The following is a 20,882-nucleotide window of genomic DNA, read 5'->3' on the forward strand; positions in this document are numbered from 1 at the left end:
ATTGTTCAGGCACCCAAGTGGCTGCAGCAATGTGCTGGGGGAGAAGAAACTTCTCAATCAGCTCCTGAAGCACTGTATCTAATAAAGGGCAAAGATGCAGAGCTTAATTTTTCAAAGTCAAACAACTAGCAAGATGGATCTCAAGCATTCAAAGCCTCCTTCCATATGATAATTACCAAGGAACTTCTGTCATGCCCAAGGCTGGTTATTCTCTGGCCAAGGCAAGATTAACATGTCATTCAGAAAACTGCACCAAACACATTTTGCTTCTTCTCTGGTTAGAGCATCATTTTAGAGGTAAGTCCATAAATGACAAACTACTTTATGCATATATATATACACACACATACACACACACATAAAAAACTCCCCAATACCTATAATAAAATGGACTGAAGTCACAAAGTCAACAAGTAATAACATACAGGAAACATATTTCATGTTTGTTGAATGAAGCAAAAACTGTTGTGACTTATACCCACGTTATATAGAACTGTTAAATCTATGAGAATTTCACCTATTCTGCTCAGTCCAGTTACAAAGAGATCAGAAATTACCCACTGCAGGATTTCTGCAGTATATTTTACATGTTAAAACTTCCACTTTTCAACTTGCTGTTAGGCACCAGAAGAGCAGCAGAACACTCATGGTAAAAATGGCCCAACAGCATCTCAGTACCCTAGCTGATGTGATTTTTATATTCATTTAATGAAAAGAAAAACTTCAGTAAACATTCGGAAGAGCTCCAAAAATGCTTTGCTGCTTTTATCTGATTGGTTTTTTGGCAGCCAGATTAGGTTTACTGAGGCATTAAAAGGAAGGAAAACAGAAAAGCAAGAGGCAGCAAAATGAACATGTGCATAGATAATTCCAGAGCATGAAGTAAAGAAGGAAATGGTGCAATGAAGATGATGTGAGGTGGAGGCTGCTCAGGCCTAGGTGAGACAGCTCTTACACTGCAACATCCCCTGCTGAGCACACTTTCAGTGTAACCTCTTCCTTCCCACCTCTGGCAAACATCTACTGGTACTGTTAGGATTTAAGTGCTGAGGACACAGATGGCCTTTGGGATATGTATCTGGCAAGTCAGGTCAGTCACTCCTACTGTAACCCAAATCCAAGATACCTCCAAGCAATAGACAAATCCTGGGATCTTCATGACACCCACTGATCCCAAAACCGAATAGGAAGCAATTTTTTTTTTTACTGTATTATTATTCTTCTTCACAGACCACTAGAAGGTAAGCTTCATCTACTGGCATGCACTTGTACAGAGATGTGTTTAAAACTTGAGAAACCAGAAGAGCTAGACTGTGAAGGCATGTGTTCTTAGACAGGTTTTTAATAAAAAAGGAATGCACGCGTACAAGTTTCCACGTTAGAAATGTTCTGTTCAAATGTTCTGTTTGCAATGACTCCAGGAAACCGAAGGCAGGGTGAAGAGTCAGTCTCCTGACCTTGGCCAGAAGTCCAGCATGACCTTTCAGACATGGTGAATACCATTCAGCAGTCTCATTCACCGAGTTTTCCTCACTCGAATGCTGGAAGAATAATCCTTCTGCAGACTAAGCAAGGTATTAAGGGAAAAAATTAGGTTGGCTGGAGGTTGGAGGAAGACTCAACACTGGGTAAAGAAGAGATGGAGGCTTCTGTTGACAACTGGTTCAGTCCTCACGATTGAGTCTTAGCTTTTTTGCAGGCTGGCACTGCTGTTTCCTCCTCCTCAACCTTGCGAGGCTTCTTCACCGTGTACACTACGCCACAGGCACTCTTTCGAGTTTCTGGAATACACAAGCAGAAGCTGCAGTACCAGTACCTCAAATACTCAAATAAAATGCATTTAAGGCACACTCAGTTCAGGTGTGTGTGCCCCAAACCACAGCTGGACATGTTGAGCAACCAGCCAGTCAGCACACACAGCAGGGAAGCAACCTGCAAGGGCAGGAGCTCAGGATTCACTGCTTTACAGAGCAGAGAAACTACTGGGGGGAATAAAATGATGGGTGTGGAATTATAAAGGAAAAACCAAGGTCTGCAGGGGCTGAGGAGCTTCAGAGACACAAAACCATAGAAAACCAAGCTTAGTCAGTTCAATAATCACAGAAGAACACATTCTTGAAGCACTGTCAAAAGCATTTCTGAACCAAACACAGTGTTCTTAAAAAAGTACTAAAAAATGCATTCACATACCCTAAGATTCTTAGGCTATGTGGGCACAACTGTACTGGCAGAGGGTCCCCTACATACCAAGGAAGTGACTTCATGGTATTCAAGAATTTTATTTACTGAACTCTCAACATTATCATGAAATACTGGTGTGTGATGTTACTAAATCCTCACATTTGTCAAATAACCTACTGAACCCAATCCAATTTTGTAATTACTGGTGGAAAGCTTCTCTGCAAAATTTGAGGTTAGAAGAGATTCCCTACAAATACTCTATTAGCAGAGAGGCTCTGCAAGAACCTTGACAAAATATATTAACTTATTCTGGGCTAGTATCCTCTCTGGGACAAGGGAAATGACACTTGATATTTAATTTCACAGAAAAGATAGATGACAGGCTTGAGAAATCCCACATAAATTTGACAAACTCTGTATCTCCATGCAGATGAGTAGCAGGCTGGAGGAGAACCTGTTGATTTTTCCATGAGTTTGAAATGATCCACACTGAAGAGTGAGTCAGAAATAATCCACGCATTAACACACCAGAAAGGGACATGACTAAGGTTGCTTTTGCACACACGCTGGAAAAAGGCAAATGCAAAACACATGCATACCCACTTTTTTGAAGTCAATCATTTAGTTTCTGTCAGTGTCACCAAGATCAGCATTCAAACCTTTCTGCAATGGGATAGTTTCACTATGAAGCACAGCAGGCAGGTCTCTACTTTCGTTCAACCATTTATGACTCAGTGATGTGGTTGAGTGAGTCCTCCAGCACAGACAGCACCATGAGTTCAGCCACTGATTTGCCAACATGGCAAAAAGGAAAAATAAAACAGCCTTGCCACACAAGCTCCTCGTCATGCATTGGACAAAGAAGCTAAAACCCCCATCTGACTTGCTCTGTGAGGTCTCAGACCTTTTGGAGAACATGCATCAACAAGAACTTAGTTTAACAAATGCAGATGTTACTTAGAGGAGCTTACAAGTGCTCACCTCCATGCAGCATGGCAGCTCTGCAGTTGGTGGACACAGCTGCCTTGGCTTCGCCTTCCGACAGGCCGAACAGCAAACCTCTGTCACTGCTGCTCAGGATCAAAACACACAGGAGGCAACAAACAGAACAGGGAAGGCTCTCTGCACGATAGGTTTGCTTGCTCTACAAATAACTGGGAATTAGCACAGCTGTAACTCAAAGTGACATTTTGCATAAGGTTACCCAGAAGCAGAGAAATGAGGCACCCAATTCTCCTGGCTGCAGTTCCCCAGCAGCCCTCCTGGAAAGCTCCTGGCAACGTTGCTTCTTTCCAGACAAGAAGCTGTACTTTTGAAAATAAAAGTCTGTCAGCGTAGGAACATTTTAGATACGCATAATCAAGCAAAAAAATTACCCCACGGAAAATTTCTGTTTTGGGGACAGAGCAGTGTCTGATACAAAAGCGTTATGCTGAGGTTTCCAGCCACCTTCAGCAGGGTTGACACCACATTAACTATGTTAATTTGGGTTGAGCCTGACTGCTCATTTTAAGAGGGAAGAAAACATTGTGCATAAAATCCTTCCAGGCCACACAGCCTCCCACGTGGTTCTCATGACTCAGAGCACGCTCCTTCCCTTCCAGGGACAGGCCAGACATGTGCTTCTGGGGTGGGGAGAGTAATAGAAATGCAACTGAACTCCTAAAAGAAGCAAAGAAAAGACACTCTCCTTTGTTTCTAGAACACAACCTCTTATTTAATATTACATGTGTAACTAAGGACTGGCAAATCCAGTACTGCTCAGACAGGAACTTTTAATTTCACATAAATACAACTTTCTAGCTTCTGCTATCAAAAATGTGGCACTTCAGAGATACTAAGTAGTAATTTCTTGTTTGGTTCATCATGTCCATTGATTTTTCTGGGTTTTATTAATTTCTTCATTTACACCCACACAACATTAACGCACTTCAAAACAAAACATCCCTGTAGCTGAACACAAACATTATTAGTTATAGTGACTCCTCATGCACTCCATGACCAAGACCTATTGCTCCTTCCACACACACTCAAAGCCCTGATCCATTGAATGGGTCACCAACAAGCACCACTGTATAAAGTTCAAGGACTGAAAAGGATGAAAAAAAGTTTCAAAACCACTTTAAACTTTCCAATGTTACTACTAACTGCTTGACTTTGGGAAAGGATACAGATTAGCCACATCATAAGGACCTCGGAGCTCTAGAGGCTAAAACAAAACAGAAATTTGGATATGTGAATGTCTTTGCTGTCAGGCTGATAGTGTGAACAAGAAGGGCAAGGCTATCAGACAGGCAAGATTAAATGCTATATAATACCAAGCTACTGAAGATAATAGGAAATCAAGCAAATACCACTATTTTGGCCAAGAGTCTCCATCTGGGAGAAAACTGTCACGGAAAATACCACAGCAGCAGCAAAAAGTCCCCCAAAACCCAAGGAAACAAAACAATCAACCAAAAAAAAAAAACGCGAAATCCACAATACAATTCTTTGGTAACGGCAAATATATTTAAACTTACAATTTTTATTTGTTAATGTGTAATTAAAGCTGTATTTTCAGCCACAGATAAATCTTCAAAGTATTCTGACTTAAAAACAAATCTGGGACTTACCCTTTCAGCTGCACTAGATATAATGATGTTCTGGAAGACAAAAGAGAACATTCATCTGTAAGACAGCACCAAGAAATGAAAAAAAAAAAAAAATCAGCAAAATGCAAAAACATTATGAGCATTAGCTAAGTTCAGGCTCAGAGCCCAATTAAACAATGGAGTATCTGATGCCCTCAGACGAAGCGAACTCCATCAGGGTGGGAATCTGAATTTGGGGACATATTAGTTACTGCTCTGTCCCCTACACAGACAGGGGCACAGGCACAAGCCCTCTCTTGCAATAACAAACCTCTCACAGCCAGACAGGAGATGAGTAAGTACATCACATTTTAGAGGGATAGGCTAAGCAGCAGAAGTGTCCAAGTGATGGCATTAAGCCATTTTTGTATCTCTCACAGTGGACTTCAAAGCACCCTTAAGGGTAAAGAAGAAATACAGACCTGCAGACACTGTGTTAAGAAGTGTCCCCTTTATTCACACCAGCTGAAAAAGGCCCCACACAAACAACAAGTCACCCAGAGCTGTAACACAAATGGGTTTAGGAGTCCAGGATCCTCCAGAAGCAGCTTACAGATAGCGCCTTGAGACAGTTTGGTGCTCCCAAATTTTCAGCCTATACTGTTGCAGTACAACTCGATGCTAAGCATTCATGTTAGCCTTGACCATACTCACACTGGTTTAGGAAATGTATCTACACTTAGGCAGTGGCTGCCACTTCGTGCCACACACTCATTTCCCTGAACACTGGCACCCCTATGAAAATCACCAGGCAGAGAAATCCTTCTCCCTTCTCTCCCAAAAGGTTTCTGCAGAACAGATATATGACTACACAGAGGCTGAGAGATCCCACAGCTCAGCTGTCAGAGCTCTTCTGATGCTAAGCTCCAAGGATGCTCACCTTGAGGGAGCCTGTTTAGCTCAGGGGGTAACTCTGCAGCAGCAAAATCTCCTTGCACCTTTTATTATACTGAATAATAAAGGCCTTGGGAACTCCTGCTTGAGTGGGTGAGAATTAGAATTGTGCTGAGGCAGAGACAGACTTTCCCTCTCTGACGTCAGTACCACCAACACATCACGCCATCTCTGGTTTCAAAGTGGGGCTTTAGATCCCTTCCCCTTATTGCTTTGTTTCCCCTGTCACCTCCCCAGCACAGAGCTGGGCAGGCACTGGAAGAAAATGCCCTGTGTGCAGCTGGAACTCAGCAGCTGAAAGACCTATGTAAAAACGACTGCCTGTTCACACTGTGCCCAAGGTTTCCTTGTGTGCTGAGGACGAGAGGATGGGACAGATGACTCTGCCTCACCATAAGGAAAGCCTGAAGCAGAAGCAATATACACATCAAAGTGACTCGACAGCACACATCCTGATGGAGCCTAGGACATTTTCTTTCTGAATAGTTCACCTTTAAAACTATGCTATGGATCCCAAAGCTGCTTTTGAGCCTAAGTGATGCTGACTGCAAGAGTTTGCTGGGAAAATTCAAGTCCAAACTGTAGCAACTAATGCCTGTCACCCAGGCTCAGAGAAGCTCCCAGAGCAGCTGTATGAGACATCTCAAACCGGCACAGGACTGCGGATCACTGCTGTGCATTGGAGATACACTCTGGCTAGTTCAAAGGCAACTGGCTTTCACTAGGGGATGGGTATGATGGAGGAAGCAGACAAGAGCAGACAAGAAAAGCACTGCTGCCAAGTGAAGGAGAGGCAGGCAAAGGCAAATCCAAGGCAAGAGCTAAAGGGAAATCTAAAAGGCAAAACACTATCTCCCCAGGTAAAGCAGACAGCAGCTGCTCAGTACACTGCTCCAGGCAGCCTCCAACTCAGTTACCAAAACATGGGAGGTGAGGGACTGTGGCTATACACACCTTCTGTCTGGCAAGGCAGGGGAATTTCTCCTTCATTCCCTGAACATTTTAACGTTTTAAAGACATTGCTCAATGCCAGCTCTGAGAACACAAGTAAATTTCTAAAGGTTTCTCTGCCTTGCTGTAATAGAGGAGGAATAAAAGGATCCAAAAGCTACTACAGGTGCCGCAACTACATGTTACAGAACATAAGAGTTGCATGCCAGGTGCCAATGGAAGTAGCCTATGGACCAGCCATCCCATGTCTCATTTAAACAAGGGCCTTTACCTCACCAACAGAGGCAAATCTTCAGCAAGGGCTAATAACCATCATTGCTGGTCCACAACCTACTGAGTCTGGAGGCAAAGAACAAAGACAAGCTAGCAGTCCTCTTCTGGTGCCCATCAACAACTTGTCATGTGCAGCTCCAGCTGATTTACCTCCCAAGCACAGATGAAACAGACTGACAGATGCAGAATGAAAGTGCAGACTGAGTGCCTGAACATCTCACTTGCCCTGTCCATGACATCAACTCAACTGGTGCTCTCCCGTTCATCAACAACCATGTGAGAAGCACATCCTGAACTGCACAGAGGAAAGAGGAGCAACATCAAAAAGGGAATTCCAAAGGAAAGGGGTCTGGTATGTACAGAAGTCGTGTCCAAGTCAGTACTTCCTGTCATCAACTGTCAGAGCTGGGCTTCTCAGGAGAGGCTGTGCACTTACCTCTTCTGTAGCACCAAGGAAACTAATCTGCTTGACCCACCCTGCTGTTCCATAAAAGCTGCCAGATTTGAGGAGAACTGAGGTAATGATGGATTTAATTTACCTTCCAAGCTCTACATCCCACTTCACATTTTCCAAATCCAGCTCCCATTCAGATGCCAAATCCAGCTTACCTGGACTAGCTACATGTGGCAGAGGCGATTTACAATACACAGCAGGGAGCTGCAATTTCTGTTAACTTTGATATATATTATGATATGACTCCCTGTTAAAAAGCATGGCCTGAGAGGACACAGGGTAACAGACGGCTTAACCTGGAAGCCTGGGAGGAGGTAAGCTATGAAAGCAATGGGTTACAGCCATCTCAAAGTTACTTCTTCCTTGGGTTTCAGTAGTATGGAAGAATGCAGTTCATCTGACTGCAGCAAAGCCTTGGCTGACAGCCAGCTAGCTGTTGGGTCTATTCTGGAGAAAGAGAATTTACTAACCTTTTAACAAAACAAGGTTTCTACTTTTTTTCCTATTCTTTTTTAGCCCCCATATTCAAAGTAGACAGTCAAAAGAGCTTTTGGTCAATGAGAAATATGAAATGGAGGATTTTAAAGAAACACATGAATTTCAGCTCTGGTGCAAACCTTAGATGTCTAGCACTTGAATCTTCCTCTATCCCCCATCACCTTTGTTTTGGGAATCGCATACCACAACAACACATGGGGTGTTCTGGAAAAAGAATCTAACAGCTTGACAGCTTAAGAAGAAAGCATGCACTGGTGCAAGACTTGAAGTATCAGGAGCTACAATGATTGTGTCCTTGTGTTAGTAGGCCAAGATTTAGTCACAGCTTCAGATGTCCCAGCATCAAACTCATTCCAAGTGGCTCAGTCTGTACAACTCCAAAGAATTTGAACTGATTTAATTACCTTGTTTTCACTTTGAGAGCTTACCTTCCCTTTGCAGATCTGCATCAGGCTGATGGCATTTGAAAATGTGTATCTTCTCATTGTAGAGTCTTTGATGGCAGGCGTGTAAAGAAGTTCAAAGTAAATGCCTCGATCTATTGCCTTCACATGAAAGAGAGTGATCAAAAATCAAAAGGAGAGAAGCCTAACAATCTAACAACTGCTGTCTATTATTGATGTAGCTTATTCTCAGTTTAACTGTGTCACATATGAAAAAATTTAGGCAGAATTGTTCCAGTAAGAGCAGAGCATACCATGAAAGGAGAGTGGGGGAAGGCTTCACTGTACACCGGTGCATTTAGGCACCATTTGCTGCATAAATCTTGGACAACAGACAAATGAGGTTTAACAAAAAAATACCAACCACTTATTTATTGCAATTGGCTATCACTAATACATGCATACTATAACAGAGCCAAGGAGACAGATAACGAGCAGTGGTTGGTTATCTGCTGCCTTGAAACTTTGAGGACCCTACTCCTCTAGTTCCACGCCCTGCTGTAAGAAAGATCACCACTTCCCTCAGTACCCATGTATTGCAGATGAAGAATTCCTCTTGGCACAAAAGCAGCAGTGAGGAGCCTTCTTCTCCTGTCTCACAGCATACTCTGGTGTTTGTGACAGTGTTAAATAACAGTGAGTTACAGAAGAGGTTTCAAATAGTAATACTGATTATATTTCCAGCTGCTTTGACATCCTTTCCTATCTGTCAAAGAGCCTCACCAAAAGTCTAGTATTGTTTTTGCAAACACAAAAGGTTAAGCAACTTGCACACAGTGTGCTAACGATAAAGACACAATGTAAAGCCAGGAGCTCTTTGTTCCATGGCAATCCTACCTTTGCCTGAAATGATACTCTACATTTACACAAATATTAAAATATGCTGCAATGGTAATACTGTAAAAGAGTCCAGTAACTGAACACAGCTGGAATTATTCCAGCTCCCACCCATGCACAACCTCTGCATGCAAGCACAACTGAAGCTATATATGCACCAAATGTTCTACACAGAACTGGCCTGATAGCTGCAAACAAGAGAAGCCTGAATTTATCAAAACCAAACAGGTCATGGCAATACATCAATTTCCAGTCAAGGTGTTTTTAACCTCATCCCTACCACTTCAGCTGCCTGCCAATCTGTCTGGCATCCTAACAACCAAAACTTACTGCCCCAGGATGCACAGACCAGTCCAACAGACTGCCTTGAAGCTGGGAGTGTGGAAGATGAGAAGTAGCTTGCAAGGAAAACATCTCCCAACACAGGGCTCTAAGAACCACACAGCTCCTTACCTGAGCCAGCTTCTGGAGTTTTAGGCAGCTAGGGTAGGTACTCTCATACAGTGTTTCATATAAAATTGTTATTCCAAGTGGAATGTTGAAATCCTCAGTTTATGATAAACTCCAATGTATTATTTTTATTCTGTCTGAGAATTGTTTCTAGTTAATTATGAATTTTTATTCTAAGTCAAACTTTCTAAGAAAAGGAAGTAGGATTACTAACCAATTCTAAATTTAAATTTTTGAGTACTAAGTCCTACATCAGCCAAGAATGCCTGTGTGGAATGAACCTTTACATATATTCAGAGGAGAAAACAAGTTCCTCTAAGAGCATGTTAAGATTAAGTTTTCTGGCAAACTACCAACAGCAGGCAGAGCTATATTTGATCCACACTGATAGCCATCTTGGGTCTCACAGCACATATTTAGCAATGCTACATTTGGTTCATTTACCAAGACATTCTTTGGTCCAAGTATGGATTCAATACAGTTGTCTTTCAAGTAAACAGCACAACATCCTTCTCCTAAATTAACACTGCCATTCACATTTCCTGTCTTTTAAATCAAAGGGCTGTTTATCTATCCTGACACAGCTGTACCATTTTTGGTTTGGGAAGCAGCTTAGTCAGCAATCACACCATATCTCCCTGCTTAGCAGCCCAGTGGCCTTAAGGCTCTGTTTCCACTCCTTGGGAACACCACTTCTGCCTTCTTAAGTGGGGGACAGGAGGAGAAAAAGAAAGAACATATATCACTGTGTATTAAATGCTGCAGTGGAGGCCCTGAAGTAAAGGACATGTGAAACAACACTATACGTTATGCAAGAAAAGAAAAGAACCACTTGGATAGGAATGGTGGGAGGAAAGCAGTAGGGAATTCAACTCAAATTCTGTATTTAATGTCAGTCTAACAGCAAGAAAACAATTTAGATGTAAATTTACCATATTCACAGGGGGCCTTCTGAAGTAGAATGGCAGCTTTTCTGTGACATTTATGCAGACCAGATCCACATCTAGTGTTGTGCAAGCAATCTACAGCAAAGAAATAGGAGCAGATTATTAGATGTGCCAAAAAATGCATAACCAACTTAAGGTGCACTAATACTCTCCTTCATTTCTTAACGCAACAAATGTCTCTCCAGGGTGAGTTCAGTTTTAAAATTATGTTATTATAGTACTATGCCTTGCAAGTATGCCAATAGAACAGCAGCATTTGAGACTTAAAACCCAAGTCTTCCCTTTCCTACAGAACTAATTTTCCAATAAAATAATGGCCAACCCCGAAGCAATACTTACTTCTTTGTTTTTATCTGGCAGGGGACATGCAGAAGCAATGCTGACTTCTGACTAAACAACTCAGGTAATAAAGGCCAACCCCAGTTTACAAAGGGAGGAGTCCAGGAACTGCCCCTTGTCCCATCACGCTCTGCTTCCAGTGCAGCACCTGTTTGTTTCCAGGATTAATTACTTTTACCAGAAGCAATAGAGAAAAAAATGAAAAAAACAGCAGAATGTGACTGTGACTGGTGGTGCTGCATGCCCAATACTGGAGACCAACCCTCAGAGCCTCCTTTTCCTGGCTGGGTGGAGAACGTGCAGCTCCTCCTGACAGGCATGCATCTGGCACAGTCTGGAGACAGCACTGAAGGCTACAGTTTGTTTAGCTTTGAACTCATACCATGATTTACAGATTGTATTAAGAGATGGAGGGAATAACCAAGGGGCAGAGGCTCCTCACACTGAGATACAGGGAAAATTAAGGGCACCTAAAAGGGAGTCCTTGATTTACATTAATCTCGTGCACCTAGGGTAGGAATTATATATGCCTACTCTGTAAGGATGATTCCACAGGGCCAGACTAATGTCTGTAAGCAGTGTTGTGACAAAGAAGGTAAGACAGGCTGAAGAACTTGAAAAGGAATTTTCTGTGGGTAGGGGAACTCCCTGCACCCAGAAGCCTGCCAGCAACTGCTCCAAATACACCTGGGCCAGGTGCCAACCATTTATCCCTCCTCCCACTGGCACAAAAGCAGTGGGGGCTATGAGGAGCCCCAGGGGTAAGGGCTGCTCTAACACAAGGCACACTACTGCTTGGCAAACTGGTATTCTACCAGATAGTTCACATGGAATTTGGATGGAGATGAGAGCAGAGGCCCGGCTTTAGGAATGTTTCTTAGCTGTTGATAGCACTCTCTCCTAAACAAGACAGCCACAGTACACAGGCAAACCACAAGGTTTTTGAAGTCGAAATGTGTCTGCCAGGACATTCAGACTAAACTTTTTCTTCATGCCCTACCTTTATACTCCATTAGGCAGAACATGGGCTGCCTATGGAATCTATGGCATAGAATTAGACCTGCATGAGGAAGTTCAGTCCTACCACAGTCAGTTTCCCTCCTTTTTTGGCATGAGGTACAAACTACTACACAGAGGTGATTTATCAGAACATGCACAGAACAAATAGCTCCAAACCATGCCCTAGAAAATATATCAGCGAGGTGATAAAAAATTCAGGAAGAGATAATACTAAAAATTATGGAAAGCAGAAACAGACATCAGACACGTGCAAGTTGCCCTATGTGATGAGAAATCAAACTTTCCTAATCAGCTCCAGAAACACTGGAAAACTCTTCACCATTTTGCAAATTAAGCACAGTGGAAGAGGGAGTGACTCAAAAGCCAGGATATCTACAGGATTCCACTGTCATAAACATTTCAGAAAATATTTCCAAGGTAAACCAAACTGCCAGTTATATTTCCCCATGAGGAATTCCTGCACTGTATGAAAAACTGGAGAGCAGATTTCTCCAAGAACTCTAATGATTAGCCTAGCTTTGGCTCCCAGACAAGTCAGATATGCAGGCAAATTAAGGTTACCCTACCTGCTGAAAAGATCTGAAGTGCAACAGCTTCATCCAGAAAATGACATGCAGCAAGTTGCACAGCCCAGCAGCTTCCTGGCAGCACTGTGGGCAACAGCCCCATCTGCTGGGAAACTCCAGCCAGCCATTAATAAACACATCTGCCACTGTCTGGGTGATCTGAAGCAAGCTTTGGCAAACGTTTTAGGAATAAACATTGAAATCTGGCTTTGCACTACATCTTCAGATTTACATGTGTAAGTTTTTTAGATACTGGTGATGTGCTAAGTGCTTATGAACAGCAGACAGAACTAACTAATATCATTAAAGCAGTCAGAAATCTCAGAAAGCAAAATTTTTAAAAAGCAGCAAGTACAGACCCTATTACCTGCATGGAGTGGGCATTCCTGTTGCAGGCCAAAACTATCTTTTTGGGAGACTTAAACAAGGAGCCCGTTCTACAACTGGCAAACATGGCCTCCTCATACCCTTAAGGATATAAATCATCTGAAGAATTTGAGCACATATTTCAGTACGTATCACTGCCACACTCAGTCACAAAAGAGCTTCCCTGGCTTGTGACAAAACGGCACAGGCTAGTTTTGGGCCATGCTAAAATTGGAGTACATCTCCAAAGGTCATGTAGTTTTTTCACATAAACACAAGAAGCCTTGCTCTGTGGAGAACATACAAGTGCCAAATTGTTGGTGAGAAAGATGATGCTCCTGAGATAATGCTGAGTTATCAAAAGCCAATAGAAAGTTCATTTGTCATGCAAGACCCACCCTTGAACGTTTTATTCTTAATAATGAAGTATCCATGAGTTGTAAGAGCCAAATTGTATGTGCTGAAACCCCCCACCAGACTCTCTGTGTGATACCTCTGTGAAACTGAACCAGCTCTCCACAGAGTGAGACATTCCAAAATCTCTAAAGAACAGACAACCACACAAACCTGCCCTGAATGTGAAAACATAAGGATGAAGCCTTCCACTTCATGCAGTTTGCAAGAAATGCCCGGGTTCCATCCCCAGCTCAAAGTGCTGCCAGCATGGAAGCAATGAAGATAATCCCACTGACAATCCTGCTTCTTTCCTCACACCCTGTCCATCACCTGCCAGAGTGTCAGCTTAACCAGGCACTGTCTGCACTGGCCTGCCAGAGCACAGCCAACCCGCTCTGCGCTGGCACCACCCTGCGCGTGGCTGGCTGCTGAATCACACTGGGAAAGTGGAGCTGCCTGAAAAATAACTTGGCAAAAACTCTGGTTACTGCTCAGCCAAAAGCAGGCTCCTCAAAGCAAACTGCTATGCAGCTAAGCAAGCAAGCAAGCAAGCAAGCAGCCTCAGTAGCAAAGCAAAGCAGACAGGGACTTGCAGAAATGAGCGGCTGTTTATGCCGGTTTAAAAACTGCCACAGCTGGACATCCAACCGCAGCAGGAGTCATGATATGGCTGAAAAGAAGCAATAATAATCCTTAAGAGAGAGAACAGCCTTTTCCCAAAAACCCACACAGCACACTCCTGCTGATTACCTAGTTTCATGTGCTTGTTTAAACACATGATAAACTGATTGAGCTGACTTGAGAAGTGAGATTGTATACTATTCCCAGAGATCAAAAGAAAGAGGTGGAGAGTGGCCCTCAAAAATATTTTAAACCATTTGCCTCTGTCACACCCCCAAGAATCCTAAAATCTTGCAAGGGAAATAAATTCCAGAAATTAGTTTCATTTAGCTGTAACTCCTAAAAATAATTCTTGAATTCAAGTGAAAAATTCTTTAAAGTTCATGTTCTTTGATAGCCTCTTGCTTTGTATTTTACTAGGACATGTCTTGTAATAGGAGGGGGAATAATGTAGAAAAACAAAACAGAAGAATACGATTTTAATGTGGCAAAACAGGTACTCACCAGTACTAGAAAGTAACTTTAATTAACTTATTTTAAAAAAACAACCACCACATTCAGTTTTAAACTGAGAAGCTCCCTTTAAAAGTAAATTCTTCAAAGGAACTCACTTTTATTTTTTTCCTGTCCCTGTCCCTCCTTCACACTGCTTTAAACTGCATGCCTGCCTGCTGCCTGCCAAGGCTAACAGAGATGGAACACTTCCACCTACTCACCTAATTCATTTATTTATGAGCTTACAACAGGTCAGACTACATAATTTTGGGTTTTGTAAGAAAAATTCTGACAAAAAAATAACGTGCTTCAAGATGCTCCACCTGATCAGAACATCGACATCAGCTGTTATCAAGTATTTGAGAACAATTTAAATAAAAATATGAAGGAAATGAACAGCTATCAGGTAACTCACAGAACCACATTAGTTCCACTTTAAAATCCTCTGTAGCATTTTAGAGACTGGGAATAATTAGTCCTAACAGAAGATCACAAGCGCATTTTAGGATAGTTATCAGAGTGTGGGAAGTTAAAGCTCAAGACAGAAGTTTTCTACATGATGTCAGTACACATTTATCAGGGGGGAAAAAAGAATGTTTTCTCTCCTCACTAGAGTACAATGCACACAAAGGCAACCACAGTGCAGGGGCATACAAATCCATTCATCAGGTAGATGTTTCAGATTTTAACCTGTCACCTCAGGGTCTTGCAGCCTCCTGCAAATCCTTCCAAACCCCTCAGCCTATCAACTGAGCCTATAACTCCATGAGATCTTTATAAAATGGGAAATAAAATCAAAACAAAGCATGTACTTAAATTAGCACACAGCCCTAAAGGTTACTGAATAAGCATTACCAATGAGATGATTGTACTTACATGGAACAGCTTCTCAGTTTTTGGAAATACTGCTATGATGTCATATAACCTTATATTTGCAGATGTCGACCTCTATAAAAGGAGCAAACAATTACTATCTTGAATTCTAACAGATGTCAAAGTTATGCACAATGATTGCAACCAAAACAATGAGAAGAAAAATCCTTTTTCCCTGTCAAGTACTAAAACAAAGCCAAAAACACAACAGGTTTCTACAGTGAAGTAACTCATTCTCAGTTTGAGGCTTGTCCCACCCATCTACTAAGACACTTACACTTTTTGCTTTGATCTTATAGCATGAAAACATAACCAGACATAAGGCTTGTTCATGGTTTTCTAATTTATGCACAGAAGTCCAGAAACCAAGGAACAGAACTGTTGTTCCATATTGACAAATGATCAATAGAAGCCACATCCAGTCTTGTAAGTCTGCATCTCCTCATGATCACATTATTTGTTAAAGATGCAATCTGAGAAAACTCTGCTGAGTGCCCTATAAATTCCAGGAAGTTGTCCCCACAGAATTTCCAAAGTTTCATTCATTCATTCATTCATTCATTCATTCATTCATTCATTCATTCAGAAAAGGAAATAAAATTGTTTGCAAAATTGACTGCTGAGCATACTTGAGTATACTTACCAAGAGATTACAGTGGGAAGGATCAGAAACAATAAGTGTTAGCCTGGTCAAGACTTTAATTCTTTTAGATGTCCCCTACAGAAAAAAACGAATAATATAAAAAAAGTTTAAAAAACCCAAATCAAAACTTTGTGGTAATTTCCACCCAGTCTGCTATAAAAAGAAAATGGTGTCATGCTTATAGTCTTGCTATACTAATTTTTTAATTAGTTAGTAGTTACACTTCTCTAATTTACATTATCTGATTATACCTGTCCTTACAAAGAATGACTTACTGTGTTTCTCTGGAAGAGGATGAATAGAAAGTAAAAAACAAATTAAGAAAAACAATAATGCAGAAAAACTGAGTATGTTCTACTACTGCTAGGATTCCCCAGGCAGATCACAACAGCAAGGAAAAGCAGTTCTTGAATTAATTAATGTCAGTGACCCAAAACACATTTTGTATTTCTTTATATCCAAAATTTGCTCCTTCAAAACCACAAAGTTATTTCCAAAACTTCAATTTCAAGAATTGTACTGTAATTATTCAACTATAAGCAGATTCAAAATCACCACAAAGCTATTTCTTTAATAATTTCTAAAATAATGAATAGAGCCTACTCTGATGTGAGTGTACCATTCTTCCAACGCTTGGTGCTTTAACCATGAAATAATGGACAAATTTCTCTTTTTTGATTAACACCTCACACACAAAATCACATATACAAACACACAAAGGTAAAAAAGGTAACTCAGAGTAACTATATATATATAGAATGTAACTAGACATACTTGCACAATAGGTAAAGATGGAAACAACTCTGAAGGGGATATGGGCTTGACGACTTCCTTGGAAGAGAACAGAACAAAGTTATTAAAAATGTCATGAGTTAGGTTTACATGCAAACAAAAACTGTGTTCCAATCTTAAGAAGAAATTTACCAAGCTAAGAAAACTAATTTTGTGGGACAGTACACGAACCATATTAAAAATAAATCTCAGGGCAGTTCTAGTGAAATACAAAACGAGAGTTTTGTTACAAATGGAGAGATTTGTACTTGTGTCTAGATGTGCATTCTGCAGTTAAAGCTACCTGGAAACACGCAATAAGGCAGCAGGTTTACTAAAGAAAACACAGTAAGAACAAATAATCCCAAGAAAAATTACCTGTTTCTTTTCTTTAAAATCGATGACATGATTAAGTGCAACTGCAGAATATCCCACTGAAAAACATACAGTAAAACTATTTTGCCCAGTAAATAAAAAGGAAATACAATGAGAAAACTATAAAATACTCATAATTTAAACGTCTTACAGTAATAATCACGTGCATATTTAGATTTTACAGTATTTCATAAAAGACTGGTTAACTGAAAAAGTGCTTTAAAATAGAAAAAAAATTGTTTGGCTTTTAATACAGCCCAGGCCTGACAACTCTTACTCAATGGCAGAGCTTTATGAACACGAATACTTGGGCTTGGTGTCCCCAAAGGTCTGGCCTAGTCTGGCCCTGTTTATGACTTTCTTTATGGAAAACTGCTAAGTATATTGGGGACAGTTGCTAAAACCGCAGACAACGCAGAGCTGGGAGAGATACAGCTGTCGGAGAAGGCAAAGCGAGCAATTCAAAACGATGCCGACTACACGGAGGAGAGTGTATCGTCCCAAGGGCGCTGAGGAAGACGACAGACTTGCCAGGCGCATTTAAACCACCCGCCCCAAAAGCTCGACCGGCAGCACGCGGTTGTACAACAGCTCTGCAGGAGAAGTTCCGGGCCGTACGGAACTGCAGGCGGAAAAACTTGCCCACGTTGGGAAAAAACCCCAACTGTTACACTGGCATAAGCAGGCAGAGACAGTGCTGCAAGGCACACCAGGAGCTTCCCCTGCGCCCCGGGCAGACCCGGCCCTGGGCACGGAGAGCAGCGGGCAGAGCGAGCGGCGCCGGGGGAAACGCGCCCCGGCGGGGCGGGTGGCGAGGGCCGGCCTGCCCGGAGGGAAGGGAAGGCTCACCCCGGGGAGTCCGGCCGTGCCCACCCCGGCCCGCAGGTCCCGCCTGCGCCTCCCGAGCCAGGGGAGCCGCCGCTCGCGTCCCGCTGCCCTCCTGGCCGGGGCCGGCCCGCCCTCCCCAGCTGGGCCCACCGAGCTCCGGGCCGGCCCCGCCGCCCTCCCCGCTCGCAGGACTCACGGTGCGCCGCGGCCTCCAGCAGGCTCTGCAGGGACTTCTTGTCCAGCCCCTGCGGCAGGTTCAGGTCGGCGAAGCCGGCCATGCTGCGGCCACGGGGGGCGGGCGGAGCCCGGGCACGGCGGCGCGCACGGCGGCGGCACCGCCCCTCCCGCCCGCGGCGGCCTGGGCCCTGTAGTCCCGCCCTGCCGGGCCGGCGGCGCGCTCGGCGGCGGCTGCGCGCTGGGTGCCTCGCCGTGGGCTGCGGGGGCCGGGGGAACGCTGTGGGGTGATCGCTCGGGTCTCAGGCGGGGGCCCTGCAGGAGATTCCCCCGTGGTTGGTTGTCAGACAACGCACCCCGGGCTCCGAGGGACATCCCCCCGAGCCGGGGGAGCCTCCGGCTCTGCCGCTTTCCGCTGCCGCAGCGGCGCCGGCCCGGGCTCGCCGCCCCCCTGGAGCCGCCGGTGCCCGCCAGGTGGAGCGGTCGCCCTGCTCCAGTGGCGTTTGTCCCCTCTTAAACCGGTTCAGCTTCGTCTGAACGTTGCCAATAAAAATCAAAACCAGTCTTCTCTATTTACAGTTTTATAGTCATTCTCTTTCCTACAAAGCCCCGAGCTGCCGTGTCAGCTATCCCCTGACACGGAAAAGGAATGAGGAATTCTCACAGGACAATAACCACATACTAGTTCGCTGTGTAACACTGCCACAAAAAGTATAAATATTGTTCTACCGCTGATAAATAGCACAGAAAATGTAAAACGCAACTGGAAATTCTCAGTAGGAAGTTTTTGGTGACTTAAATCAGCTGCTGAAGACTGCAGTTCTGCAATTCCTATCCAACATCAGGTGGCCAGACCAGGGGGTCCTTTGCTTTTTCTATCTTCAAATTGTGCTAAATGGTCACCAAGGGAAGTCTGTGCAGTATCTGGAGCCCTGAATTCTTAATAAGGCAAAAAACCTAACCAAGGCCAAGGCTGCTGCCAAACCCTGGACATCCATCCTTACATGGTCTGACCTTGATGCAGCTTGTGCCAGCTGTGTGCATGGGACTGGTGATGACCTGGGACTCATTTCTACCAAAGAGATCACTTGGTTAACAAAGTATGGAAACAACAGTGCCTTCTTGGTGTGTTTCTGGACTTCCTGTCCGATGAGTTACAAGGACCTGGGATGGTGGCAACAGAGAAGCTACGTGTGGGCTGCAGGCACTGGACTAGGGGTTGAAGAAGGGTCAGTAGAAAACAGCTCCCACATCTGTATGGCTGGAAAAAAACCCCATCACTCTGAAAGGGGTAAAAAGTCCCAGCTGGTAAACCATCTTTGTTCACACCACATCTACAGCAGCATTTTTGTCTTGACAATATTAGGTCAAGATATTTCAGTAAAGAAGCTCTGTTTTAGTCCATCTGCATCTGTAAGGTGCTTGCCTGTTACATCAGATCAGCCAATACTGCTTCTCTGCCACCCATTTGGACAAGCAGCACAGCCTGAATGGTATTGCCAAGGTTTTTCTTTGATGTGTGTGAAAATGAAACAGCTCGAGGTATTATTCCAGATTTTCTTTGGCTCAGTGTTTGATGTAACTTGTTATGTCTTAATGAATATAAAAAGTGATCCAGAAGAGTGTATCAGCTATTTCTGAATGGCCCTCCTGCAGCAGTGTTCAGAGATACCAAAGAGGATTAAACAGCCTTCGTGTTTGGCAATATACAAGCAAAAGAAATCTTTCTTTGAGGTGTTTAAAATGGAGGACATTTAAACAGATCTTCAGAAGATCTGCAGAACCCTCTTTGCTGTAGTGGTGTAAGACTCTGAGTATGAAGCACTTTTAGCACCAGCTATCAGGAATCATGTACTCAGAACAGTGCACAGCCTTATTTCCTATGTTATTATTTGGATATTACTGCTTTTATTTACACCAGCCCTAGTGGTCTGCTTAGAACTTCTAATGGTCCTCACTGTTAAGCTGCAAGCTTCTAACATGCTTTGTTTCATTGCAGTCCTGAAGTTCTCCTTGGTGAAAACTGGTCTCACTCCAAGTTTTTTTTTTTCCCAATACTCTTAGACCTCAAGACAGTCATTTCAGTAAATTTTAATGCAGAAACTGTCACAGTTCTTCTAATGGGTTTTCAATGGGCAGCCCATTGTAGGAACTGTTAGGTTTCTTCACTTTAGTTCTGCATTTGGCACTTCTAGGGTGCTAAGATTTTATTTATTACTATCTGCCTCAGCAACTCAGTAACATGAATGTCACAGTCACTTTTATCATAACCTCATAACCTCAATAAGCTCCTATGTAAAGGTACAGATGGAGTTTTCAGAGTTGGGAGCTCTCATTTTGAGTGATACAGAATTTTAAGTATAAGTGTCATCTTAATTGTTCATTTTCTTTTCAGATGCCAGCTTGCTGTTAGTATTTGCTGGTTGCAAAAAAGGGAAGACGTAATTTCATATTTAAGTTGCACAGATGCAAGTATTTATTTTGACAATGGTAAGAAATGCCAAATATGGGAATAGTTACCTCTCTGTTTTACTGCCACGGAGTGATGATGATTTATCTTCACAAAGACAAGAAAAGGCAGAAAAGAAAAGTGCAGCTGCAACATATTTGCTAGTAGTTAGACAAGAGTGTTATTTGCTAAACAGTACATGCTGGGAATAAAAATTGTGATTTCAGTAATACCTCTAGCCTCTCTAATGAAATACTCTAAATGTTTTGACAACATATTTCCACAAGGCAGAAGAAATATATACCTGTACTTTATTTATTGTTTCCAACAGCTGTTCCTCACCAATCTTATATTGGTTTCTAAGAAAAAGAGATGAAAAGAAAAGAAATCAAAATGATAAACAAA

General features: G+C 42.8%; 1 protein-coding gene across 1 annotated transcript; it reads right to left on the bottom strand.

Moving 5' to 3' along the window:
* Positions 1-1,307: 1,307 nt before the first annotated feature.
* Positions 1,308-18,198, bottom strand: RPP30 (ribonuclease P/MRP subunit p30). Its single transcript, XM_066191224.1, has 11 exons — positions 18,051-18,198; positions 17,030-17,085; positions 16,655-16,711; positions 15,881-15,955; positions 15,241-15,312; positions 10,547-10,636; positions 8,313-8,429; positions 4,797-4,826; positions 4,353-4,390; positions 3,163-3,242; positions 1,308-1,781 (listed from the first exon to the last, which is right to left on the bottom strand). Exons 1-11 carry the CDS (start codon positions 18,130-18,132, stop codon positions 1,672-1,674), a joined length of 807 nt encoding a protein of 268 aa, XP_066047321.1. The 5' UTR covers positions 18,133-18,198; the 3' UTR covers positions 1,308-1,671.
* Between the last annotated feature and the right edge of the window lie 2,684 nt (positions 18,199-20,882).

The sequence above is a fragment of the Chamaea fasciata genome, unplaced genomic scaffold (genome assembly GCF_029207755.1).
Source record: "Chamaea fasciata isolate MVZ Bird 193981 ecotype frontalis unplaced genomic scaffold, bChaFas1.0.hap1 SCAF_9, whole genome shotgun sequence".
In the NCBI taxonomy this organism is placed as follows: domain Eukaryota; kingdom Metazoa; phylum Chordata; class Aves; order Passeriformes; family Sylviidae; genus Chamaea; species Chamaea fasciata.